The sequence below is a fragment of the Puntigrus tetrazona genome, chromosome 8, assembly GCF_018831695.1.
Source record: "Puntigrus tetrazona isolate hp1 chromosome 8, ASM1883169v1, whole genome shotgun sequence".
In the NCBI taxonomy this organism is placed as follows: Eukaryota; Metazoa; Chordata; class Actinopteri; order Cypriniformes; family Cyprinidae; genus Puntigrus; species Puntigrus tetrazona.
This window is the reverse complement of record NC_056706.1, coordinates 14,430,998-14,455,019: the sequence shown is the minus strand read 5'-3', so window position 1 is coordinate 14,455,019 and position 24,022 is coordinate 14,430,998. Positions and strand designations below refer to the sequence as shown.

The window sequence follows — 24,022 nt, the reverse complement described above, 5'->3', positions numbered from 1 at the left end:
CTTCAATAACTGAGGTGTCTTTATTGAAATGCATTAAAGCTGTTTTTATGTAAATTTTGAACCCTTTTTGACTTCATTCGAGTCAGGCGTTCGCGTAGAACACCACGCGCTTTAAGTGTGCACGGTTCTTCACGACTCGGTGCATAACCTCTGCAGAGTTTGGACCTTTCCCCACAAATTCGGTTCTTGAATAGTCTCTTATTACGAAGTTATTATTAATCAAGTTAAAGAGCCGTGTCATCGTGACGTCAATTTGTAGGCTAACTCCTTTAGTGTTCCCTCCACATCCTGCTGTGGGTTTTGAAATAGACTGCACACAGCTATTCTCTAAAATAAAAAATAAAATGTGATTGATATTACTGTGAACGATTCATTGATGCATGCGTTTGGTTGCACCAAAATCGCCTGGGGCCCCCGTCGGATCTCCTTTCTTCCTGCTAGCGATGACCCTGAGAATGAACGTTATCTGGACATACACACTACATCTACCACGGTGAAGTCTTAGTAGTTGCAGTTCAGACAATTGTTAAGCACATCACAACCTTTTAATATACAGTACGTAAACATAAAAGTCTCTTTAAGTAATGTTAACTACAGAGTATACACTATACACATAAATCAATCACACATAAAACCCATAGCAAATGTCAGGCTGTACCTACGGCTTGAAATCCTTCCAGGTTTCAAGACCATAAACTGAACAGCTCTGGGGAAGATTTTCAAACTGCAGTGCTGGGTTACTCCAGTATTGAGAAGTACTGCTGTGAAGACAGAATGGATATGAGTGGATTGCCTATGCCTAGTCATCACCCAGAGAGTAGTATTTAACTTAAGGGTTATTTATGGTGTTTGATGAAAGTGTCTATATGTGAGTGATTTAACACCTGATTATGGGCCTCTGGTTATAAATTGTCATTTCAAGCACCTCTTGTTAAATTTCCCCTTTGCACGGAAGAGAACGCAAATGTACACTTGAAAGGTCTGAGTGTAGCCTATCCTTACACATCAATATAGAAATTAATATTCTTGTTATTAGTAAAACATTTATTTGGGCAGTTAACAATAGTTCAACTAATGCAGCTATGCTAATTTCAATTGTATATATACAATATCTTTTAATATGTATTGGCATAGGGAAAGTTTTTTTAAACTTACAGCATGTTTTTACATTTACGATGAACTTGCAGGGTTAGTTCACGCAAATGTATACTCTAATTTCAATCTCATTTTTCAAATGATCTCCTTTTATGTTCCACAAAAGAAAAACAAGTCAAAAATATTGAAGATTTTAATTTAGTAGTCCTGTGGCAAGACATGTGGCAAGTGCGAATGCTGAATACAGTTTAATATTCCAATTAATAAGTTCTATAAAAATGTATACATGATAATTATAAAAGATCAAAATCTTGTTCAAAACAGTTTAGCATGTAACCTTGCTTGAAAGTTCATGCCAGCTAATAATAGAATGTACGATGGCCTGGGGACATGTGTTATTTAAGAGGTCTATCTTGAGTGTTGTAATTGCAGATTAATGCTGTGATTGAGTGTTTACCTTACATAGGTTCATTGAAGTAATATTTTCTTTAACATTTATAATTACAGGCTATTAAATTCCTCAGGACCAGATGCTGACTCAATAAAGAGTGGAATTTTTTGAGAGACGGAATTATTTAAAAAAAAAAAAAAAAAAAAACAGCATTCCGTTTACATTACTCCTAATGATATTTCAGTCTGGTTTTAAAGATCTGTTCCTGCCTGAAGAATATTCCCATAAGGTATGGAAAGTAAGCACGATCTGGATCTGGATCCTAATAAAGATGACCTGCCTCTGAGGGCTAACACCAACCATATGCTCGTCCGGCACTATGTTCTTGACCTGACTGTTCACTTCCCAAGCAAGGTCATTGGTGGCAGCATTGTTCTGTTTCTGGAGCCCGGTGTGGTTTCCAGCAAACAAGGTGAACCAGGATCTATATCAAACACACCAGTGCAAAACATATCTCGGGTGTCATCTAAACATGACGTAAGTTCTCCCATCACACCTGAGCCAAATAAGGTGATACCCCCTGAGGAGCCATCATGTTTGAGTGGAGGAAATGATGTCAGTAGTGTCCTGTGGGGTGATGAGAGTGAAGAATTCACCTTGGTGCTGGATTGCTGCGACCTGGCGGTGTCAAAAGTGGAAGAGCTGGATGTAACTACAGTACCTGATTTAAAGAAACTTGACGCAGACCAACAACATGCGTATACGGATCATATGTCCTCCAGTCTGGTACAAAGGATGGTCTCCATGTCTTCCGTCTGCTGGAGATTGCAGCATGAGCTATACGTCCAGTGCAGCCGTTCCCCTGCTGTTCATAACGCCCAACCTCTACGGTTCCACACAGACCAGTGGAGTCTTCAGATCAGGAAGGAAGGGGTTTGTTTCCCTCATGGTTTCCCGCGTGCTGTCAGAATATGGTATGAAACTAAGCCTACAGGTGGTTCTGTGAGGTGGACAAAAGATCAGGATGGCAGGTACCAACCATGTGTAGATATTTACATGCACTTAAAACTACGTTTGGATTATATTCATACACTTCCTAGAGTCAAAAGCTCAGCTAAAATGTAATAAAAACAATTTTTGGACATAAATCTGTTAGAAATATTTTTAAGTACGAGAAGAAAAAGCCTTCTTGGCTTCTATATGTGTTTATGTATACACAATATATGCCTAATACACACTATATTTAAGTTTTAACAATGTAACAAACGGTAAACGATTCATGATTCAAATCGTTTATCAGTTGGAGCGAGTCTTTTGTTCATGAATCAAACTAAGAAGAACCGTTTGCGCGAATCATTTATTCGTAAATCGGGCTGTCTGAAAAATTATTTTCTCGTAAGGTAGGCGTAATCGACATTATAATTGGAGATAAATATAGGTCTGTGTAGTCTATCAAATATAAATGATAAAGTTGTTGATTGAGAGTTAACCCAAAGAAGAAATCGTCAGATTGATTCAAACGGCAACCTTTTTTTAAATATTAAAAATATCGGTTTGTCATTGCAGGCCGGCAGCGCGATGGCAGCTTACTAGAAAGTGTTTTCTTGCATTTCAGCTGTCACCGTTTATCATCACATTCAACTCGAAATGTTGAGTTGATGTTATTTCGCCGTAGATAAAGGAGTAGAGGAACACTTTAATAATCCGTATTTTTCGAGTTAAAGAGGTCAAATGAATATCGCGGCGAAGTGTCCACATTTTCACCTAGTTCTACCCGCACACAACCATATCCGGGATATTCTGATGCCACATCTTTATGTTGTAGATGCTGTGTATATACCATGGGCTCACCCATCAACAACAGAGCCCTCTTCCCCTGCCAGGAGCCACCTGTTGCCATGTCAACGTGGCAGGCGCGTGTGAGAGCTCCATGTGATTACACTGTTCTAATGAGTGGTGAAAATCAAGCCTTTCCTAAGCCCGAGGAGACAGGTACAGTTAAAACCCTTACTCAGCACTTCAGAGTCACGGAGGTGTAATTTAATGCGCTAATTTTATTATGGAAAATGCTGAAGCCTTTTCTTTACTCTGTTCAGGTTTTCTGCAGTGGGATTATTACGTTACAATGCCAATGCCAGCCTCTACCTTTACCATAGCGGTAGGGCAATGGCTAGAGGCTGGAGTAAAACAACCCGGCTTTGAGGTGGAAAAAACAGACAAACCTTCTGTCAAAGAACCCAGGTATCTTGCTATGATGTCAGTATAGATAAGCATGCTGACTTTTAGTTTGTTGTTTTTGGAGAATATAGATCTAGACCCCTATTATTCATTTTTTAGCATGTTTTACAGTTTATTATTATTATTATTATTTTTTTTTTTTTTTTTTACAAATTTAAAAATATCCCAATGAAATATATCTAAATAAATAAATCAAAAATCAAAAATACAATATCAGAAGAACAAAAGGTAGTCCAATTATTAGCAACTTAAGCTACCATACATTTCAGTGCTTTTAAAACATTGCATGTTTTCATTGCTTCTTATTGTGTTGAAAAATCACAGGTGTACCATTCCAAGAATAAAACTACATGTGGCAGTATCTTAAGTGTAGTATTTCTTTTACCGAATACTGAATCAAAGCCTAAAAGTTTATTGTTAATAGGGTATTTTGCTTATACATTTGCATCTTTCTCTGTATTGCAGTTTTTCTTTGGACAACAACAGTCAGCAGTATGTTTGCTCCCACATGGACTATCCCTGTCGCTTCATGCTCAGTGACGCCAGGGCTCAGACTGTTATTCCTCACCGGATATTTGCCCCACCCTGCCACCTGCAGAAGGCAAATGACATGGTTTTACCCCTACTGCCTCTCTGTCTGACTGCGGCCCACTCTGTTCTTGGTGTCCATCCATTCCCACGTCTAGATGTGCTCATTGTTCCTTCAGGGTTCTCCAGTCTAGGCATGGCCAGGTAAATGCTCCATTTCTCCTAAATATGATTCTGAAACAAAATATTTGTTTAATCTGTGGCATGCAGCATCCTTAAAGGAATGTCATGAGGTTTTTACTGTGCAATAACAGTAAATTGGGACTGTAACAAAATGCAGAAGAAAAACTTAATGGTGGTCCATAAAATTAATACACTTTATTCTAAGTTTTCTAAAACTTCATGGAAAAGAATTGCATTCTTTTCATTATTATTTAAGAATATTGCAAGCTACGACCTGGATATTTTTCTCAAATTCTACTTTTGTGTTTCATGGAAAATCACAGATTTGCAACAAAATGAGGATAAAATTAGAATATTCTGGATGAACTGTTTGAATAAAACATGTTTTCACCACATATTTTTCTGTTATTTGTGAGTGAAAACCCAATTTTTTTTAGCATGTTGCTTTATACTGTAATAAGAATACGTTTTAATTTCTCATCAACAGAAGGAAACTAAAACACTAACCCCTCTTATTTAGTCTGCAAGGCAGAGTTTTCAGAAATCTAGTACTCTGAATGTCAAGTCATCACTTGGCAGCCGTTCCCATTAATTCCCTTTTGGCCTTTGGGCATTGGCCTCCAGGATGCTGCAGTTTTTATGAATTGACCGATTTAAAGGCTCTTTTTTTCCAGCCATGCTGTTTGTTTAGTAGTCTGGGTGGCTTGGGGTGTTGAGAACCTGTTGGATCTGTTTAAATGGCATCAGTGAAACCCATTTTCCTTACACTGCTCAGGAAGGTCACTACTCAGGAAATGCTCAATGAAGTGTGTCCACTGTGTTTTGTTTGTTGTTACAGTATACCAAGCTTTGACTAGAAATTGATATGGAATTTCAGGCATTGTGCAAGTTCAAGTGAAACAACCGCTTTGGATGAGCCAACAGTAGTAACAGAAAAGTAATTTGGGAGACCACAGGTCTTTCCCATCATCTTCCTGTCCAGAAATAAGTATTCCACAGGATATGAGGTCATTACCCGGTGCCCCAGGCTGGTTCCAGCTATTCACTGAGAGAAAATGTCACATTCTAATTAGCACTGGGCATGCATCTTATAAGTGGTCACTCCTCTGTTTTTCTTTTCCTGAATTAGGTACTCCCTTTCTGCTTGAGCTAATGTGAAGCACAGGACAGCATGATTTTTTTTTGGTCTGGAGAGTATTTAGTTGCCTCACCGTTTATTACAGCTTGGTTTTATTAGCCGTTCTGCGATAACTGCCAGTGGATGACAGAAATATGTCTGTGTGCGAGAGAAACAGATACTTATCTTCCCTCTCCTCTGCCCTGTATGGGTCACAGCAGGAGACAGACGGTTTCCCCTTCTCATTGGAATGGTACAGTCCTCCAGGCCTTTCTTGAAGCCCAAATGAGAGCAAAAAAAGAGTAATCAACAAAGTACATTTGGGGCCAGGAGAGGGGCACTTTGAGATGCCGATCCCCCAGGATGTTGGAGAGGATGTGTGGATTATTCCCAGCAACAAAAGCCTTTCGCTCCTGGAACCACTTCAGAGACAGGAGCTGTTTAATCTGAAAATTGGGAAGTATGTGGGCCCAAATCCTTGGGGCTGAGCCAATATCTGCTTTTATATCATGCTTGTTCATTTGCAGCTGGGGCTTTGGACGTAGCAGCGGTGCTGCTGCTGGTTCTCTGGAGGGAAGGAAGTAAAGATTAAGAAGTCAAGAAAGGCTAGGCCTGATAGTGTGTGCTGTGCTTCCTCCCAAATACCCAAATGACTGCTGTCCCAGAGCACAAAAACAGCAATTTCACTGGGACGTTATTCTTGGCTCGATTCCTCCGATTCTGATTTGTGAAATCCTAGAATCTGATGACAGGCTTTTTGAAGCTTGAGGAAATATTTCTGCGAGGAACATCATCACACTTCCATCCTGTGTATTGCTGACCGATCACGTAGGGTTGATTCTAGGCCTTGTCGGCTTTGAGACGATGACGTAAACGCGAGATGCTCGTATCTTCAGATCTTCAGAGGAAGGGCACAGCTTTCCTCAACTTTGAAGGCGGTCACTTTCTGTCCCTTAACACCTCTTTTACGCCACAGCAGGACATAGTTGGAATACTTCATGTGCCAGATGTGCAAATATGGGCATTGACTGCTTTTCGGTTAGGCTGAGGGCTTCTAGATCTAAGAGAAAACCCATTTTTTTTGTGTTTTCCAACACTGTGTCAATGATGTAAGGTGTTCAGTGACAGTAGGTGGGTAATAGTTTTATCTTTGATGTAGGATCCAAAACTGTCTTGTTGCAGCTGCCAAAGTTAGTATTATGTCATCACTGAATTGTTGCTATATGGTAAGGCAAGCGCACCACAAGTAGTGCTTTTGGGAGAGATTCAAATGTGTCCACATGAATAACTTATATAGAGAGATAGGTTAAAGGAATTTCTGCTTAGTATTATTCATCCAGATGTTCTTATGAGTAATTTCCAACTCACTTGAAGTGCATTTTGTGTACTTTTACACTGTATAAATAGCTCATCTCGGTCAATTACCTAGCAATTACTCTGCTGCTGAGACTAGCAGTTGACCTTATATAGCCTGTTCGCTCTGACTAAACTCTGAAGCGGTCTGGACCAGCACCCAAAAGAGCCAGAGTGATCTGAAGAGCGAATTTGAAGAAATATGCAGAACATGCCCTAAAAATCTTAAAACTGAAAGTTGCATTCTACAATCAGTGCAACTTGAGCTCAATTGGCAGGACATGTGGATGTTATAAAGTTGATTATCACGAAAATGTAAGGGTTAATTCACCTAAAAATGTTCTGTCCATTACATTACTCTTATGTCATTCCAAACCCAGACTTTTGTTCATCTTTGTAAACACCAATTACAGTATTTTATATCTCCCGTGTCAGTAGCACCACGCGCATGCACCGTGGTATTCATGAATGCTCATCAAAAACTGACAGGGAAGAGTAGAAATTGTTGAACAAAGTTGTTATCTTTTGTAATGTCTTTCTCAATCAACATTATGCGACCATCTCAATCAACCATTCTTTTAGCTTCACTTTTATTCACTTTTATATCAGAATTGTCCCCACTGTCTCTCTATTGTACAGTATATGAGTAGTTGAGCAGTTTTGGGGGAAGAAATGTATTTTTAGGTACACATATTTGTTTGATCTGAAAGAAAGAGCAGGTGGTACATTTTGCCCAGAGAGCTGGAGACCTTCAGCTTGGCAGAGACCATACTCTTCATCACCTGAACAGGTAGTCAGCAGTTGAACAGAAGGAATAAAAAAGAGATCTGGGTCTGTTTCCCTGAGGTGCTACGTTAGCTGTTCAAGAGCTGCTGAAGGTGGGATATTCAAGGTTAATCAGAGGTTACTGCACTCACGCGTGCTTTTCAGTACATTAATACGCAGAGTAGGAAAAAAGCTTTAAAGTGATTTTGGTATTTGGTATTCAGTGCAGTTATGATTATGTAAACTCTTCAAAGATTAACAATATACAATTTTTCCCCCTCAGAAATATGCACCGCCCACATACAGCAAATTTGGGATTCTGAATGTTTAAGGGCGAATTAATCATCCTTCTTATGTTCTGACTCACTAGAGTATGTTAGATTACAGCAGCATGAAAAATTGTTGGATTTTGGAGTTCTGAATAACACAGGCATTATGTGGACCGAGGGTAATGAAAAAGCAAAAACATTATTTAAATGTAGACTCACATTTTAATATCAGTGAGTTTGCGGTCGCATGAAATGGTCTCATTATAATCAAGCTGCTTTTGCCTTTGGTTGTCAAAATTGGTTTGTGCCTATTCAAATATTATATGCTTTTCCTACCGCGAGGGAAGGACTGATTAGATATTCTGATTGGGCCACAAATGAATGTCTCAAACAATGAAGTAGTGCCACTTTTCACCATCACTTCTGTTTGTAATTGGAGACTCTGTCTGGTTTTCAGGGCATTTTTGAGGTGTTTTAGTTTAGCTGTGTGCATGTTTACAGGTAATATCTGGATTGCATGAACTCCAAGCTAATTTCTTTGCTGACGTGCTCTTCCTGCAGTCTTAAAATGACCATATGGGGAAAGGAAAGTGAAGTCCCTTGGGTGCAGAGCGTAATGTGGACGACGGATGTGAAGCTTTTGGAATGTGCTGGACTAGCCAGGGAGCTCGGGAGGCTGAGATAACACCACTTAAATAGCCCTTTCTCTCGCTCTTTCTTCTCGCTCCCTCTCTCTCTCGCTTCACTTTCTTGTTTCACTCCTCTCTGATTGCTGAGTAACCTAAGAAGTGTGTGACAGAGAGCGTCTTTCAGACCAGGGGGACTTTGGCACGAAAGACAGCTGTTAATCAAATTGTCAAGGATGAGATGTTTTTCTCCGGCGTTAGTCCACAGAGAGGGAAAGCCACTGCGAGCGAAAGAATTCAGAGCATGCCTGCACCTGGAGAACAGGGATGCATGTTTAAAAGGCAGACATAGTTCTGCAATTTTTGTCTCTATTAGGCTGTTTTGACTTCATTAGGTGCTTTTTCAGTTTCCTGATCTCCCTGTCTGGATCTACTTGTAAATTCCTTCATTTTTCTTTGAATGTAAATAAGCAGCATCCGATTTAGCAAGTAGATTGTTATTTGTACTACATTCCTGCGTTGTTATCAGGGGCCCTTGCTTCCTTGCTTTATCGGTCTCACACTTAACCCCTTTCTGGAAGTCCAGACTGAATCATACTCCTATTTACCCGCCACTTCTTTACTGACGGGATGATTCCAAAAAACTGTCTTCCTTGGTGTGGTTTCAGACCAGACTCATATTCTCCACTGTAAATGCTGGGCCATATAGGAAAACAAATGGATATAGCTGTGTGAGATAGAATGTGTGTCTAAATTAATCAAATCTGTATGGCACAGAGGGAGTTTATTTGGCCCTGGGGCTGATTTAAGGCAGTACGAGTGGCAGTAGAAGCTGGTAAACTAGAGCAAAGTGTGAGGTGGGGAGCCATTACCCAGCATCCCTGGAGGAGCATCTACCATACAAAAATACAGAATGGATGAGCCTATTCAAAGACTGGGCAGATGTCCCTGCTATGTGTGTACTGAATCACTCGATGACACCGTAATAGCGCCTGCCATTGCGTTTAATCTGATTCTCCAAGCCAAGAAAGCCGCCTTTCTTCCCACAGACCTCCGACCAGACCCAAATATAACAAATCTAAGCACAGAGAATCTTTAGAAGTCTGTAGCAGACTAGGACAGGGTGTTATTGCTAGATTTGAGCTAATCGTCCTTCCTGTGAAGTCAGGATAAAACCCAGAGAGAGAGAGATGCACAAAAGTGTTCAGAAGCAAGAAATGTTGACATTGTGGTTAACCAGCTAAAGTTATATAGACTTGATTGTATGTAGGCTGTTGGCGCTACACACCGTTGAGCACATGCTAAAATTATTATTTCATTATTTAATACAGATGCACTCTATGTAGGGATGTAATGATTCACTTAACTCCCCGTCCAATATGATTCATGATACTGATTTCACGATACTGATTTGACACTATGATTCTGTCTTTTTTTTTTTTTTAAGTCCATTCATTCAGGGTCATTGATCCACCAAACTTTTCCGAGAGGGATGCACCTTTCCGGGCACGAGTCCCTCAGGAAAAAATATAATTGAAAAGGTGTCCTTTTATTATTTCTCACACAAAATGCTGCATATTTCTTGGTGAAATTGAAATATGGCAAATAAGAAAATTAAATAGAAAATAAAAAATTAATTTCTCTGAAATCCTAATCTAAGGCTTTGTCTGTGCTCTATTTAAAATTAGAGACAACCACTACATTTAGGCTTATACAGCATAAGCAGTTTTTTATTAAATAAGTGTATAAAGCAAAAACAGAATGGTCTGACTTTAGTTTTGTTAAATTTCACTACATAAAATATCTGAAATGGTTCTCACTAAAGAGAAAACAGAAAGCTTACGAACATCAAGAACGCTGTAGAGACGTGGCTCTGGAAATATACAGTAGTCAAATCTTATGAATGCCTTACCTAACATTAGACACAATTAATATTTACGCTTACAGAAAACTCCAGTTTTCAGAGGCATAACATCCTCCAGAAATCATTCTAATATAATGATTTATTGCAGTGTTGGTGTTTTGCTGCCTAATACTTTTTGGAACCAGTGACAATTTGTTCAGGATTCTTTTATGAATAGAAAGCTAAAAAAAACAGCATTGATAGTAAATAAACATATTGGACAGATTTCTGAAGGGTTATGTGACACTGGTAAAATCTGAGAAAAAGCAATAAATGTTTTTCAGTTAGTTTTTTCAGCTTGTTTGTTCATGTAAAAATATGGCATGTAGTTGCTTCAAACAATGGTGTAAACATAATTCTGTATAAATTGTGAAAATTGTAATATTCTCAATTACATTTTCAAAGGAATAATCAATAAGTATTATTTTTGTCATAATGGTACAGCCCTAGTGAGTGTGTGTAAATATATTATATACATTTTATCTAAATATGTAGATAAAATTATTAATAAATTATTAATAATTGGTAACTGCCTACTTGAGTAGTTACTCTTACTCTGACTCAACTATTTAGACTATACTAGGTCAGTAAAGGTGTGGAGCCTGAAAAATATGTGAGCCTGAGCCTCAGCTAAAAAGTTGTTTCAGTCTTGAAATAAACAAATATATTTTTATGAGCACTTGCAAAAACAAACTTTTGTATTGAGAAAACGCAACAGGGTCACGTTTGATTTCATGTTGTCTTTTCTGTGTCCTGCATTCCACACATGCCAAAAATCTGCATTCTCGACCAGTGACTTCATTCATAATATAGCTTTGAACATTGGAAGGAAGCTCAGATAATGGGGCCTCACACACTGTAAGCTTTGCATAAACATCTGCTGCTGCTTCTTAGTCCGGATGGTCTTTCTGCCGCTGATGAGCGCCTCCGGCTCTGTTTATGCACACTCCTCAGTAAGCCTCTGAAACGTTAATGTGGAGCAATCAAGTTAAAATGGTGCCATGAGGCACTCCGCGATAAACATCGTCAGTGATGCGAGCGAGGGTCTATTTTCCAGATTTCCCACTCGTATGGTTGGTAGAACGTCTACATATGGATTGCATTGTTGTGGTGATCTGTAGCAGGCTGTGTTTGCTTCATGGAGCGTATGCTACAAATCCTGATAGTCTCGCCACAGCAGAGGCCTCTGTGTGTGGGTATTTATTCTCAGGATTTCATGTTTGACACATGTGATCTGCCCTAAAAAGGACTGGCATGCAAAAGGAGCCCCACAGGGCCTAAAGAGAGAATCACACCTCATTTTGCAGCCCCACAACCTAATCTACAGTCTAGACAGGAATACCACCCATTAAAGCCTGAAAGCCAGGAAGAACAGGTCTGTGGTAGATCAGTTTTATTCTGCAAGGTTCTTCCAGGTTTTTCCATCTATAATAAGCTCATGCAATCAGACTGAGGAGAGTGGGAAATTAAATAAGAGACAAAGAGAAAGAATGAGCGCAGCCAGCACATTAGTAGAGCCACTTTGAGGAGACGGGAGGTGATGATAAATATGGCTCTGAATGTCTAAAACCGCACTAGCTCATAGAGCTCTCATTGGGGGTTGGTCGTTGCCTAGTGGTTAATGATCTGGGTTCAGGGGTATAACTACCCATTTGTTGGAGGTTGGTGCACTTTAGAGCTTTTTATTTCACTGTGTGATTTAGTTTAGAAGAATTCTTACCTTTTTGGCTTTTTAGAGTCTAATATGCATTGATGACAGTTTCATGTCAAGTAAATGTTTACGTACACAGTTGTATTGGAGTTGCAGTCTTTTGCTGGGGTTGCTACTCCCTTCATTTAATTCAAAACCTGTATATATATTTTTTTTCTCACGCTGTGCACAAAAGAAGATATTTTGAGGAACTAAACTATAATGCTATAGAAGTCAATGGTATCCTTCAACTGTGCAATTATCGGCATTCTTCAAAATATCTTCTTTTATGTTCAACATCAACCTAAAAAAGAAACTCATACAGGTTTGGAATGACATGAGGGTTTTTTTTTTTTGAGTGAACTATCCCTTTATGTATACATAACGCAGTGCATTAAAGTATTAAAATCATATTCAACTCATAAGCTAATTATTATGATTTAATCAATGTGTATTCATTCTGTAGAGGAAGATCATGAGCATCATTGCATTATCTAGGTCATTTAGACTCACTTTGGTGTTCCAGGCATCAAAACTTCTACTGGAAGTTCCTAGAGGTCTCCAGTTAATGGGACAGTTATGAGATCTTGCTTCAGCAATACTGGAAACAAATACTGTGATCTGTTGCAAAAAAGCTAGTTGAACAAGTAGGTTTAGAGTTGACAAAACCAAACAGATGCAGCATGGTTTAGATCAGGTTCAGCAATGGTCAATATAAAACGAGTTTGTGAATCAGGTTTCTGCAGACAGGCAGAAGTACAGTAGAGCTGTTGAAGCACATGCAGTAGTCATTTGTTAGATCATCTCATTTGCACATATAATTAATTTTGGCCTTCTGGTTTTGCCCTCAATAAGGTCAGTTGAAAGGTTAGACTCATATCAAATGGATTCCCCTTGGACTAAATAAGCTTTCTGTTGATGTGTGATGTATTAGGATAGGACAATATACAACTATTTAAAAAATCTGGAATCTAAGGTTGCAAAAAAATCTTATTAATAAGAAAATCGCCCTTAAAGTTGGCCTAATGAAGTTCTTAGCAATGCATATTAGGAAACAGTAGGAAATAGACAAAAATATCTTCATGACACATGATCTTTATTTAATATCCTGATTTTTGGCATAAAAATATATAATTATTGTTGGCTATTGCTAAACTGTGCTACTTATGGCTAGTTTTGTGGTCCAGGGTCAAATATATAATGGATTATGTTATTTCCCTATGTTTTTTTTGTGTGTGTGCAATGAATATTATTTGGTCTAATATTAAAAAAGTCATACTGAATCACCATAGGTATCTCTCTCTAAACAGTTTTGCATCAAGTATAAGATCTTGTTATTTTGTATATTTAGGTATTTTACTAGAAAAAGAAAATGTAATTAGACAGGGTACAAATAAACAATTATGTTCAATGTAAATGGAAAACGATTTGTTTCCACCAAGTTTTCCTTCTCCATGAATCTCTCATTTCACATTGAGAGAAGTATGATGATGATTTTGAAATCTGAACCATTACATTCCACTTTCAGTGTTTCCTCTGGTAATTATAGGGCAGGTGGTGATATCCCGTTCTTGGATGAAAGGACATGAATCCTCTGTCTTTCAGTAAAGGTGTCTTACAAGAATTGTTGCAGTGGTTTATTGATATGCAGTACATGTGCTTGCTTGTGTGCGCCATCATGTAAAAGAGAACATGTGTAGCTCAGTTTTGGATGAACTTTAATTCATTCCCCACAGTCTATCTACAATATGTTTTTGTCCATTCATCCTTTTGTCTTTCCATCTGGCAAATTTAGGCAGATCCGGTGATTATTATCTTTTGTTGAGTCAGCGTGGTACCTTGTCAATATGATTTTGGACTGATAAAAAAAAGTGTTCCTCTTACTCTTAGAAGTTGTGTCATGTAAGCCAATCAGGTTAGAGCTTGTTATACTGTGAAACTAGTCTTCGTTTTGTGAGAAATATGCATCAGATGGTGCTCCACATGTGAAAGAGAGGCTCTGTAGCTGCTGAAGAAAACCCTTTTTCTGGCATTTGGACAGTGTCCACTTTTAAAGAACAAGCTTCTGTTGTTTAACACTTATCCTTAACAGCGCTAGGCATTTTCTGTCATCTGTATCCAGAGACTGGGTTTTTTCCTAAGTCCTTTAGCTCTACTTTAAAGAAAACTCTTAGGGCCCACAGAATCCCTTTAATATAACATATCGATGACTTTAGGGAGCCATAACAGTGTGAATGAAAGGCATGCCTGCCACCTTCAACTCAAGAGTCAAGGCCAACCTTTTTTATTGATTTCCTGCTGGTTGCTGTGGTCATTGTGTAAAGAAAGCAACAGTGTGGATAGAAAAAAAAACACCTCTTTCCAGGCCCAGGCAAGGCGAACACCTGGCTCAAATTGTAAAAAGACATTCATAAAACTCTCAGATTATTTTATCAGGTTCATTTTGCGAGGGGGAAAAAGTGCTGGAGGCTATCAATGCCAGTATGTGTCACATTTGAAAAGCATTATGTGGCAGAGCTGAAGCCTTAGGACACAAAAGAAACGGGTTTGTTTTTCCTGACTTGCAGGAACTTTGTTTGGAACATGGTCTTGATAACAGCCCATTTGCTGTACGCAACACACAAAGCTATCTGGTTGAAAAGGTCACTCAAGGTAATTTCGGGTGAGGAGGCAAACAATACCGTATTTCATCTGGTTTTATGTGCAGTCTGAATCCTGAGGTCATGTTTTTTTTCTTACAGTTGAAAGAAAGAACCTTATCGTCCAGTGGAGATTTTTTCCAGCTTACACTTTTGTTGTTAAGCACATTTCATAGTGGAACTTAGCACAGTAACATCAGATGAAAGTTTTACGTCTTGTAATTTGCCGCTATTAGCAAACGCACCCGGATTGTTTGGTGAAGGGTGTGGCACGGGTGGCTACTCTGAAATCCATTGGCAGCAAACAGGTCTCATTTTGGCTGAGAGCTCCACCTCCTTAACGACAGTCTGTCTACAGAAGAGAAAATCCTGCACTTTGATGTTCTTTCAGGGTGGCTGAGTTTTATAACATGTTATAACTAGACCAGAGCTGAAGTCAGAGCTCCACGTTCTCAGCACCCGCAGTAATGTTATACCCAATGATTTGTTAGTAGGCCAAATACAACCACGATTTTCAATCCTAGTCTGTTTTTTTCAAGTTTCTTCTTTGCGTAAGAAAATAAACTGTGATTTCTCATGTTTTTTTAGTCCACACATCGTGTTCCTGTCTCAAAGCGTGCTGTCGGGTGAGAGGAATCTCTGTGGGGCGAGATTGTGCCATGAAATTGCCCATTCTTGGTTTGGGCTGGCCATTGGCGCACGGGACTGGACAGAAGAATGGATCAGTGAGGGTTTTGCCACTTATTTAGAGGATGTATTCTGGAGCCATGTTCAGAAGGTATTGCAATAGAGAAGTTCAATCTTTATTGACGTTGAATCTGGCTTATGTGCATTGTTTTTTCCTGTCACTTCTCAAACTGCAAAAAAAAAAGCATCTTCAAGGGATAGTTCATGGGCCATTTCATTTTCGGATAAACTAACCTTTTAATGTGTGCCGTCTAATGAGGGCATAAATACATGAACAACATCTCCAGAACTGCTCTGAGAGTCACTTCATGTGCATTTATTTAAGTGAAACGATCCTCATATCATATAATCTTACACACATAAATGCAAAGATATTCACTGCAATCCATCAAAATAAAGGTTAGGTTTAACATGAAGAAATTTATCACTATTGTTTAGTAGAATGTATGTAATAGACTACTACCACTACTAAAATTATATCATACAATATTTATTCAGTGTTTTAACTGTACTTTTAAATATTGCATTGTGGGAGAACTATCCCGTTAAATCTCAAATGCAGTGTGCTTACCGAAATTCATTACACACCTATTAGAGTACATGCTGACTGGTCAGAGTATAAAATGAGTTTGAAATTAAATTTTCAACATTTACTGGAAGACTTCACTTCCTGTAATGACTGAGACAGTTAATAATGAGTCACAAACTCGCGCTTGTGGAGTGTGAGTGTGCTTCACATCAACACAGCTCTTCAGCTCATTCAGAATGTATTTATAATCTGTGTTCACCGGCTTTGAATTGAAAACTATTGTTGTGCTAATGTAATGTTTCCAGTACAGCTTTCAACAAGCAGAATTTAAAGCTGAAGTGTGTAATTTTATTGATGTTTTCAATTACTTTCTCTTATCCCAGTTTAATATGCAGAGGTCTCTATCAGCAGGTCATTCATAGGTTGATTTCCCCGAAGAGTGTAAACACAGCGCTCTGTGGCATTATCAACACATTGCTCATTTGTTGGAGCATCTTTAACAGCCTAACAACAGCAGCACTGGCTTAACCAATAGCATTATTCTGGGGCGGGACAATCTATTTGTCTGACCACTGGCAGATGCGTTTGGGTTTGGGGAAACTTGTTCCATTAAAACAATCGTTAGTTTCATCTGATGACTCTAATGGTGCAGAAATTCCCCACTTCACCTTAAAAGTTAAACAATGATGCCTACCTTTGTATTTAAAATCTTTTCTTTTACAGTTGTTTGCTTTTTGTTCTCTTTTTCTCTGTCTTTCTCAGTTGGGTTGTATCGAAGCTAAAGAGCAGAGACAATTAAAAGCTCTGCTGCGCTGGAGGAGATTGAGCGACGAGTTACAGAACTCTGAAGAAGAGCTGCAGGTCCTCAGGTATGATTGACTACGTCTCTCACTCAGTCCATCTCGCTTTTTGCTTTCCTCCTCCTCTAACTGCCAACCTATCACTCCTTATTCCATCATGTGCACACATAACAGTTCACAAAAGAACCTACAGTTTACTCCTGAGAGCAGTTTTGGACCTTAACACATCTTAGTTACACAATAATAAAATCGTAATACGTTTTACAATTTAAGTAAGTTTCTGCATTTTACTACTATAATTTTATTCTTCAAGGAAGACTTAAATTGATCAAAAATGACTGTAAAGTCATTTAAAATGTTGCAAAATGGTTTTAAATAATGGTGTTCTTTCGATCTTTATATTTAAAAAAAAAAAAAATAAATCCTAATCACAAACATATTAGGCAGCACAACTGTTATAAACATTAAGTTAAAGACTGAAGTAAAGGCTCAAGAAAATTGAGGATAATCACAGGAATAATTTATTCCTTTAAAAATGCATTCATTTTTAAAATATATTCAAAATAGAAAGCAGTTGTTGCAGATATATAATAAAAAAGCAATATTTATAAGGATAGAGAAAGCACTTTCTATAATAAAAAGGCTAATATTCATCTAAACAAAACATGATCAAAAGTTTTCCATATTTCATTTTTATAATTTGTGTGTTTTTGTACAAATTCATGGTGATATTTATACATAAAAACATTTTTATGTACCCAATGTAAAATCTTGCAAAAACAGTGACATTTAATGTGTAACTGTTCTGTCGGAAATTATATTTTGAAAAACTTCCAGACACTCTCAAGATAAATTTAAGCAAGTGCTCAAAATAGTTTTGACATTTCACTATGCACAGAATAATTTTGAGCATGTTCATGCAAGAGTATTATTTGATATGAGATGTAATGTTCTCATATGAGTAGCACAGAATCACACCAGGTTATGTAGGTTTGAGGTAGGAGTAGATTAACCCAGCTTAACTTTTAACAGCGAGAAAATGAGAGTGTGTGTGTTATAGAATGATAGAGCTTGTTAGGAATTCAGCTGTCACAATACCAGCAGGTTTTGAAGATCCACCTGACAGCATGTGTCTGGCCCTTCCTCCGCTTTTAGGGGCCCACACCCACTATAATCTCAGGGATAAAATGTTCAGACATTCTGGAAAAATGCCTGTCTTGTGAATAAAACATAGAAATGTCATGTAAACTATTCAGCAAGTAATACTACGACAAAGAAAACATAATTCATATTTAGAGCATTTTCGAAGATTGAACTGTTGCAACACCAAGGTCATCCTTGCTTTAAGTATGTTTTTGCTCTAAAGATATGTTTTTACAAGAATATTCGGCTCAAAGATTTGGTCCAATTTTCAAATGCAATTTGACAGCATGTAACAGCAGCGGCTCCGGGCATGTGACCAATAGCACAAATCTTATTCGTTGCAAATGAATGCTTGCTTTGCTATGAACAGCCGTTTATTCAAATGAGTGTTTATTGCCACAGATTTTTGCACTGAACATCCTCCTGTCTTGGTGTGAACAGTCCTTCTTACATAGATTACCCGAGAAACTAATGTTAAAAGCTTTATAGACTACAAACCGTGCTAGCATTTAGACGTTTTAACCCTTTTTTTACCACTAGATTTGTAGTTGTGCTGACACAAAACATTCGTTCAACTGTGAAAAAGTCACTCAGACATCAACAAAAAAGAGTGGACATATGGGGAGACATTAGTCACTTTTATTGATTTTGACACTTGAGAATATCCGTTTATTTTTCCATTCATCTATGCATCCTTCTGGAAAGGAAGGCTGCCTATTGTGTTCGATGAATACCTGTCACCCTTTTCACTGGGCTGTTGCGGGCTATTCCACAAACACACATGCAAAAGACTGTGTGACCAGGAGGAATAATGCATGCCTTTTAAAGGAGCTCACCCTTATCACTCTCTCCCATACAGTGAGTGAGAGAGAGAGAGAGAGGGAAGGCAGGAAGACGTTGCTCTTTATTTTTGGAGGGGAACCAAATGTAAGCATCAATAATGTACAAGCACAAGTGAGTGTCCCAAATACAAAAAGAAGGTAGCTGAAGCCTTTTTGACTCTTACACTAGACCTGTAACTGTATGCTGGGGACGATCAATAAAGGAGGAACTCTAAAATTGGTAAATTAATATTCATGTAATGAATTTAATTAAGTGGTGGGCAATAATATTGGTGAAAAAAATTCTGTACACTTTATAAGGTGCACATATGAGTCATATGTATATGAATAAAGAGACCTGAAAGGTGTGACCAAAACAAAAATGGAAAGCAAAGATGAAGTTTATTACAGATTTTCTGAATAAGCTTCACTAGTGGAACATTTTTTCTCATCTCCATATATGGGAAGGCATTTGTCCCTTTTCCCAGATCTTGCAATATTTCTCTGTGGAATTCGACAGCGTAGACCTGCACTGGGGGCACATGCTCACAAAGATAAGGCATTAGAACATGATCAGTCATACTGCTCTTTATCACCATCAATCTGTGACACAAAGAAACAAACAAAACCAGGTTATGATGGCTAGAAAAACACTGCACACATATAGCTACACGCCCATTTGTCTGCAAAAAAAAGTAAAAACAAAATGGCTGTTGTCTGTGTTAGCGGCGCCTGAGTATCGACCAAGTCTTTACAAGAGCCTTTTATTGGCAAGACCAGTTAATCTCCCAAAGAAGATCAATAGTTTTTAACCGAGGTCGTCATCACACGCAGAGATGGCCAGCACTCAAAGCTCTGTTTGTCTCTCGCAATCTACAGTACCTTTGGCCATAGCAAGGAAACATGGTCTGAGCTGTGAGAATGAATCCTGTCTGGCTTAAAAATGTCAAAAGTGTCTGGGAGACATTCAAATGTCCAAATTTGCCAGTTTTATTGGGAATTATTCAACAGTTCTCAAATATAATTGTCTGTGCTTGATTATGAGTAAGTAACTGAATCAGTCATTCAACCAGATTGCTCATAACACTGATTCATTTTGGAACAAAACCTAAGCTGTCTCAGTAATTGGTATGGTAGTATATGGTTGTATTCCATGCTGTTTTGGCACCATATATTGCAATTTAGCTTTCTATAGATAAATTTATCATGTCTGTTTCGCTGTGTTTCATTTTTGTGAACTTTTGTTTTCTGTTTTAGACAAGACTGCAGAAAGTGCATCCAGTTTGTTTTATTTTATAAATGTTGTGAGTGCAGACAAATAAAAATAGACTCTTGGTAGTTCTGAATGATGTAGTATTACTCTTAAGTCTATCAGAAAAAGATGACCGCATAGGCTATTTTGTTTCCACTGAAAAAAATGCAATTGCAAAGTAATTGCACTGGTGCTTCTATGTCTTGTAGAACGTGCTTTAGCTTCCACTTTCTGCACAAACTTGCATATACCATCATATACCATCGCACATTTATTATTGTAGCGCAGGTTTAACGTTGAAACATTTTTATATGCTTGAACTGTTTAGTATAGCCTCTTTTCTAAATGAACTAAAATTAATAAAATGACAAAACGAATCGAAGGTGTTTACATAACTGTATATTTCAACTAAAACTGGCGTGCTCCACCTATGCTAATACGATTATGCTTGCTGCGATTATGAGCTTAACTGCCTTATTTAATTCAAAGTATTGCGTTTACATAAGTTAAAGTTTAATCGCAATATTGCCAAAATCTCATTATATTTACATTAAGAGGGTCTATCTAAAAGCACTCATTAATTCAACTGATTTGTTGAAAAACACAGATTTGTTCAGGAACTAAATGTGCAATAGCAAGTCTGCTTTGGCTTGATTTGGAGCTATTTTCATTTCCTTAATGTTTCATTGCAGATGTGTACTTGAAGTAAGTGGCAAAATTATGTTGAAAGTGCAAGTTACTCAAAATTAACTTTTTTGAACTATTATATAAAAACAAATCAAGTAGTGGTAAAAAAATTTACTCTTGTCTAGTAACAATCATACGCTCAGTGTGCACTTACTGTATGCAATGGGCAGCCATAAAAGGAGCATTACTGTAATCTATGGTGCTGTGCACAGAGAAGCTATCAGGGACATAATGCTTTCATGAATGCAATTGTTTATACACTTAGCAAACTATTAGGAGGGCTTTATGTATGCTGATGTAAGTGTATTCCTATGCAGTGCACTGTAAATGCAGCACTTTGCCTTACAATACCTCAGTCTGATTCATATGGCATTTGCGTATGTTTGTGTATTTGCACACAGGCCCAATAAAGAGAGCACAGGAAAAGTGAGCGAGTCTGGTGCATCAGTTGTGAAACATGCCCTCAACCCAGGAAAACCCTTCATGCAGGTGCACTATCTAAAGGTACGGCTGAAAGCTCAAAGCGCAAAGTCCTCTGGGATATCTAGAAGATTCGGGTTGTGTAGAATTGCTCACTCTCTTTTCTCTCAGGGCTACTTCCTCTTGAAGTTTCTGGCCGATCAGGTTGGCGAAGAGAAGTTCCGGGACTTCTTCAAAGTGTTTGTGGGAAAATTCCACGGGCAGCTCATTCTGTCTCAGGTGAGCTTGTCCTGCACGAGAGCTGTCTGTTCATTTAGCCAGAATGCAAATGTTGCTGTTGGACGGCATCTGCGTATTTTGGCCGGTGTTTCAATCTCACCGTCGTTCCATCAGCTTGTGTCAGTGAAAGAATGCACCAGTTCCCCTAAAGGTGTGATACTTAACTCGATTTGAGACTGAGATTTTTGACACATACTTGCATTCAGGGTCCAAAGTTAACACTCTCCTTGCATCAAATGAGAGTTAAAATTGCTTTTGGTAAATATAGAAAACGGTTAATAGCTTTTTAGTGGTAACTTCATTAGGAATTGCAAATTAATATATGGAATAAATCTGAAAATTTTTCGACCTCCAGAACTCCATGTAGCAGTACTTATGTGGAATATTCATTGCATTAGGCTTCTGAAATAAAAATATCACAAATCATGTTTAGATATCTTTTTCTTTAGATATAGGTGCTGTTTTATTAGGAGACAAAGTATCAAAAAGTCTATATATAATTAAACCAAAACCAAAAAAAAAAAAAAAAAAAAAAAAATATATATATATATATATATATATGTATATAGGTTCCTGGAGTAAACTACATTAATTACCCAAATGTAAATAAACTACAAGCAAAATAGTATTCAAAAATCTCATGAAAAGACAAAGGTACTTGTATTGTACAGATTTAATGAGTGTAAGATTTACAGTCTCATGAAGCACTGCACATTACATGAAAATAAAATGATGAATGAATATAAAACTATTGATATAAATATGAAGAATATACAAACTAGTTTGCATGAGCAAAGAGACTGAGAGTAACACAGTAGATCTGTCATTAAAGTTTTATAAGTTGTTGCTAATAATCTGTTCCCTTATGGGGAAAATGAATGGAATTTTCCTTCCCAAACCCGACAGTTACACTCCATAGTCTGGTATGGCCAAAAGTTCATTGCAGAACTTCTCTGAGACTAATGTAGAAATACAGTACGACATTAATATTTCAGTACTTTTAAACACTGCAGGCTCTGTTTGCAGCTTTGATTTTTCACACACTGCTTTCCATTCAAACTTTATTCTGTCTCTCGTAGGATTTCCTGCAGACGCTCTTGGACACATTTCCAGGAATGAGCAGGTATGATGGAATAGTATTAACACTGGCTGTCCAAAACACATGCTCTTTAGTAGCTCACTGAACTCATCAGCTGCTCTTCCATTATTATTAGTGTGGGGACTGTAGAGTTTGAGGTATTTAGCTAAACCAAACCCGGCAGGAATCTTTCTTCTCCAGCTCTTACCTCAAAAAGTTTTTCCACTGGTTCTTTTGCCCAGACTCACCCTTCAATTTTATCAAATATTTATTTTCCTTTTTTACTGTCTCATCATTTACTTGTTGACATAATGTTGTCATTAAAACTGCCCAAAGATGTATTAAATAAAAGAAATATGAAGAGGCTTATTTGCCCTCAATAATATTTTTGTGCTTTATGGCCAGTGTGAAGCCTAGAGTAGGTCTGATGTGGGTCTTTTTCATGGTGAATGATAGAAATGCAGTATCCAAACTGCTCTTGTTTTCTCTAGCTGCTTTTCAGCATAATTTTGAACTGAGCATATTAACTGCAATGCTAGCAGTAAACGCAAAAATGCATCTCTCAGTAAGTTATTAATATATAGTAAAGAATTGTTGTAGTTAGTAAAGTCAGTAATACTGGAGAAAATATACTCACTGCATTTGATCAGTTCTGTTTGCTTTAACAATTGTAAATGTGTGAAGTACCATTTTTTATTTATTATTTATATGGATATTAACTATTAGTTGTGTAATTTAACTTAGTTACATTTTGTAGTAATATTTAACTTTAATAAAGGGCTTTGCTTTTAGTTTTTATTGTTGTATGGACTGGTGTGAAATTTCAATATTCAGAAATATTAGTATCGTGGCAAACTGTAAATCTTTCTTTATTCTTTCACCTACTACATAGGATGTTCATTTTGTCCTTTTTTATCTCTGCTCTCTTGTTCCATCCGTTGCTCTTTTGGTTTCGTGTAGTCTCCATTTGCTCATTAAGGTCTAGCCACTGGCTGATGATTGATTGAATTACATTAAACTGAAAGGTAAGGCCGTTCAATATTTGTGTCTGCTTCTCAGAAGTGTAAACATTCATGGCGGCACAACGCTGGAACAGCAGATTGATGTGGTGAAACAATCACAGATGGGCCTCCTTGTGTCAGATCAAAGACTAATCAATGCTTCCATAGCAAACCATTCCTCCTACACCTCCTCCCAGTTAAGGAAGTCCATGGCAGCTTCTGTTAATGTGTACCTGATTTAGATTTGGATATCTGTGCTTTTCTTTTGCCTATTTCAGACATTCAGTGAAATCCCATAACCTTACAATAAACAGTAATCTGAGCTATATGCATGTAGAATATAGTAAAAGCTTGGGGGCCAGTAAACAACCACCTAGTAACCACCTAAAACACCCCTAGCAACCAAACGCAAACATAGCAATATGCTGGAAACCACCCACAACACATTCATGGAGAAGTTTGCATGGGCAGTGCATTTCGGTGCGGTTCAGAATGTGCTTTCAGTTTCCTACAGAAATGACCAAGATT

General features: G+C 37.9%; 1 protein-coding gene across 1 annotated transcript in view; it reads left to right on the top strand.

Annotated features, from left to right (window-relative positions):
* Positions 1–24,022, top strand: part of LOC122350784 (aminopeptidase O (putative)) — a 69,644-nt gene that overhangs the window by 224 nt on the left and 45,398 nt on the right. Inside the window, exons 2-10 of the mRNA XM_043247496.1 lie at positions 1,603–2,517; positions 3,312–3,478; positions 3,583–3,727; positions 4,190–4,456; positions 15,386–15,575; positions 16,776–16,882; positions 21,118–21,220; positions 21,308–21,415; positions 22,495–22,538. Coding sequence (XP_043103431.1) covers positions 1,778–2,517; positions 3,312–3,478; positions 3,583–3,727; positions 4,190–4,456; positions 15,386–15,575; positions 16,776–16,882; positions 21,118–21,220; positions 21,308–21,415; positions 22,495–22,538 — 1,871 coding nt within the window. The 5' untranslated portion in view covers positions 1,603–1,777. The remainder of the gene's footprint in view (positions 1–1,602; positions 2,518–3,311; positions 3,479–3,582; positions 3,728–4,189; positions 4,457–15,385; positions 15,576–16,775; positions 16,883–21,117; positions 21,221–21,307; positions 21,416–22,494; positions 22,539–24,022) is intronic.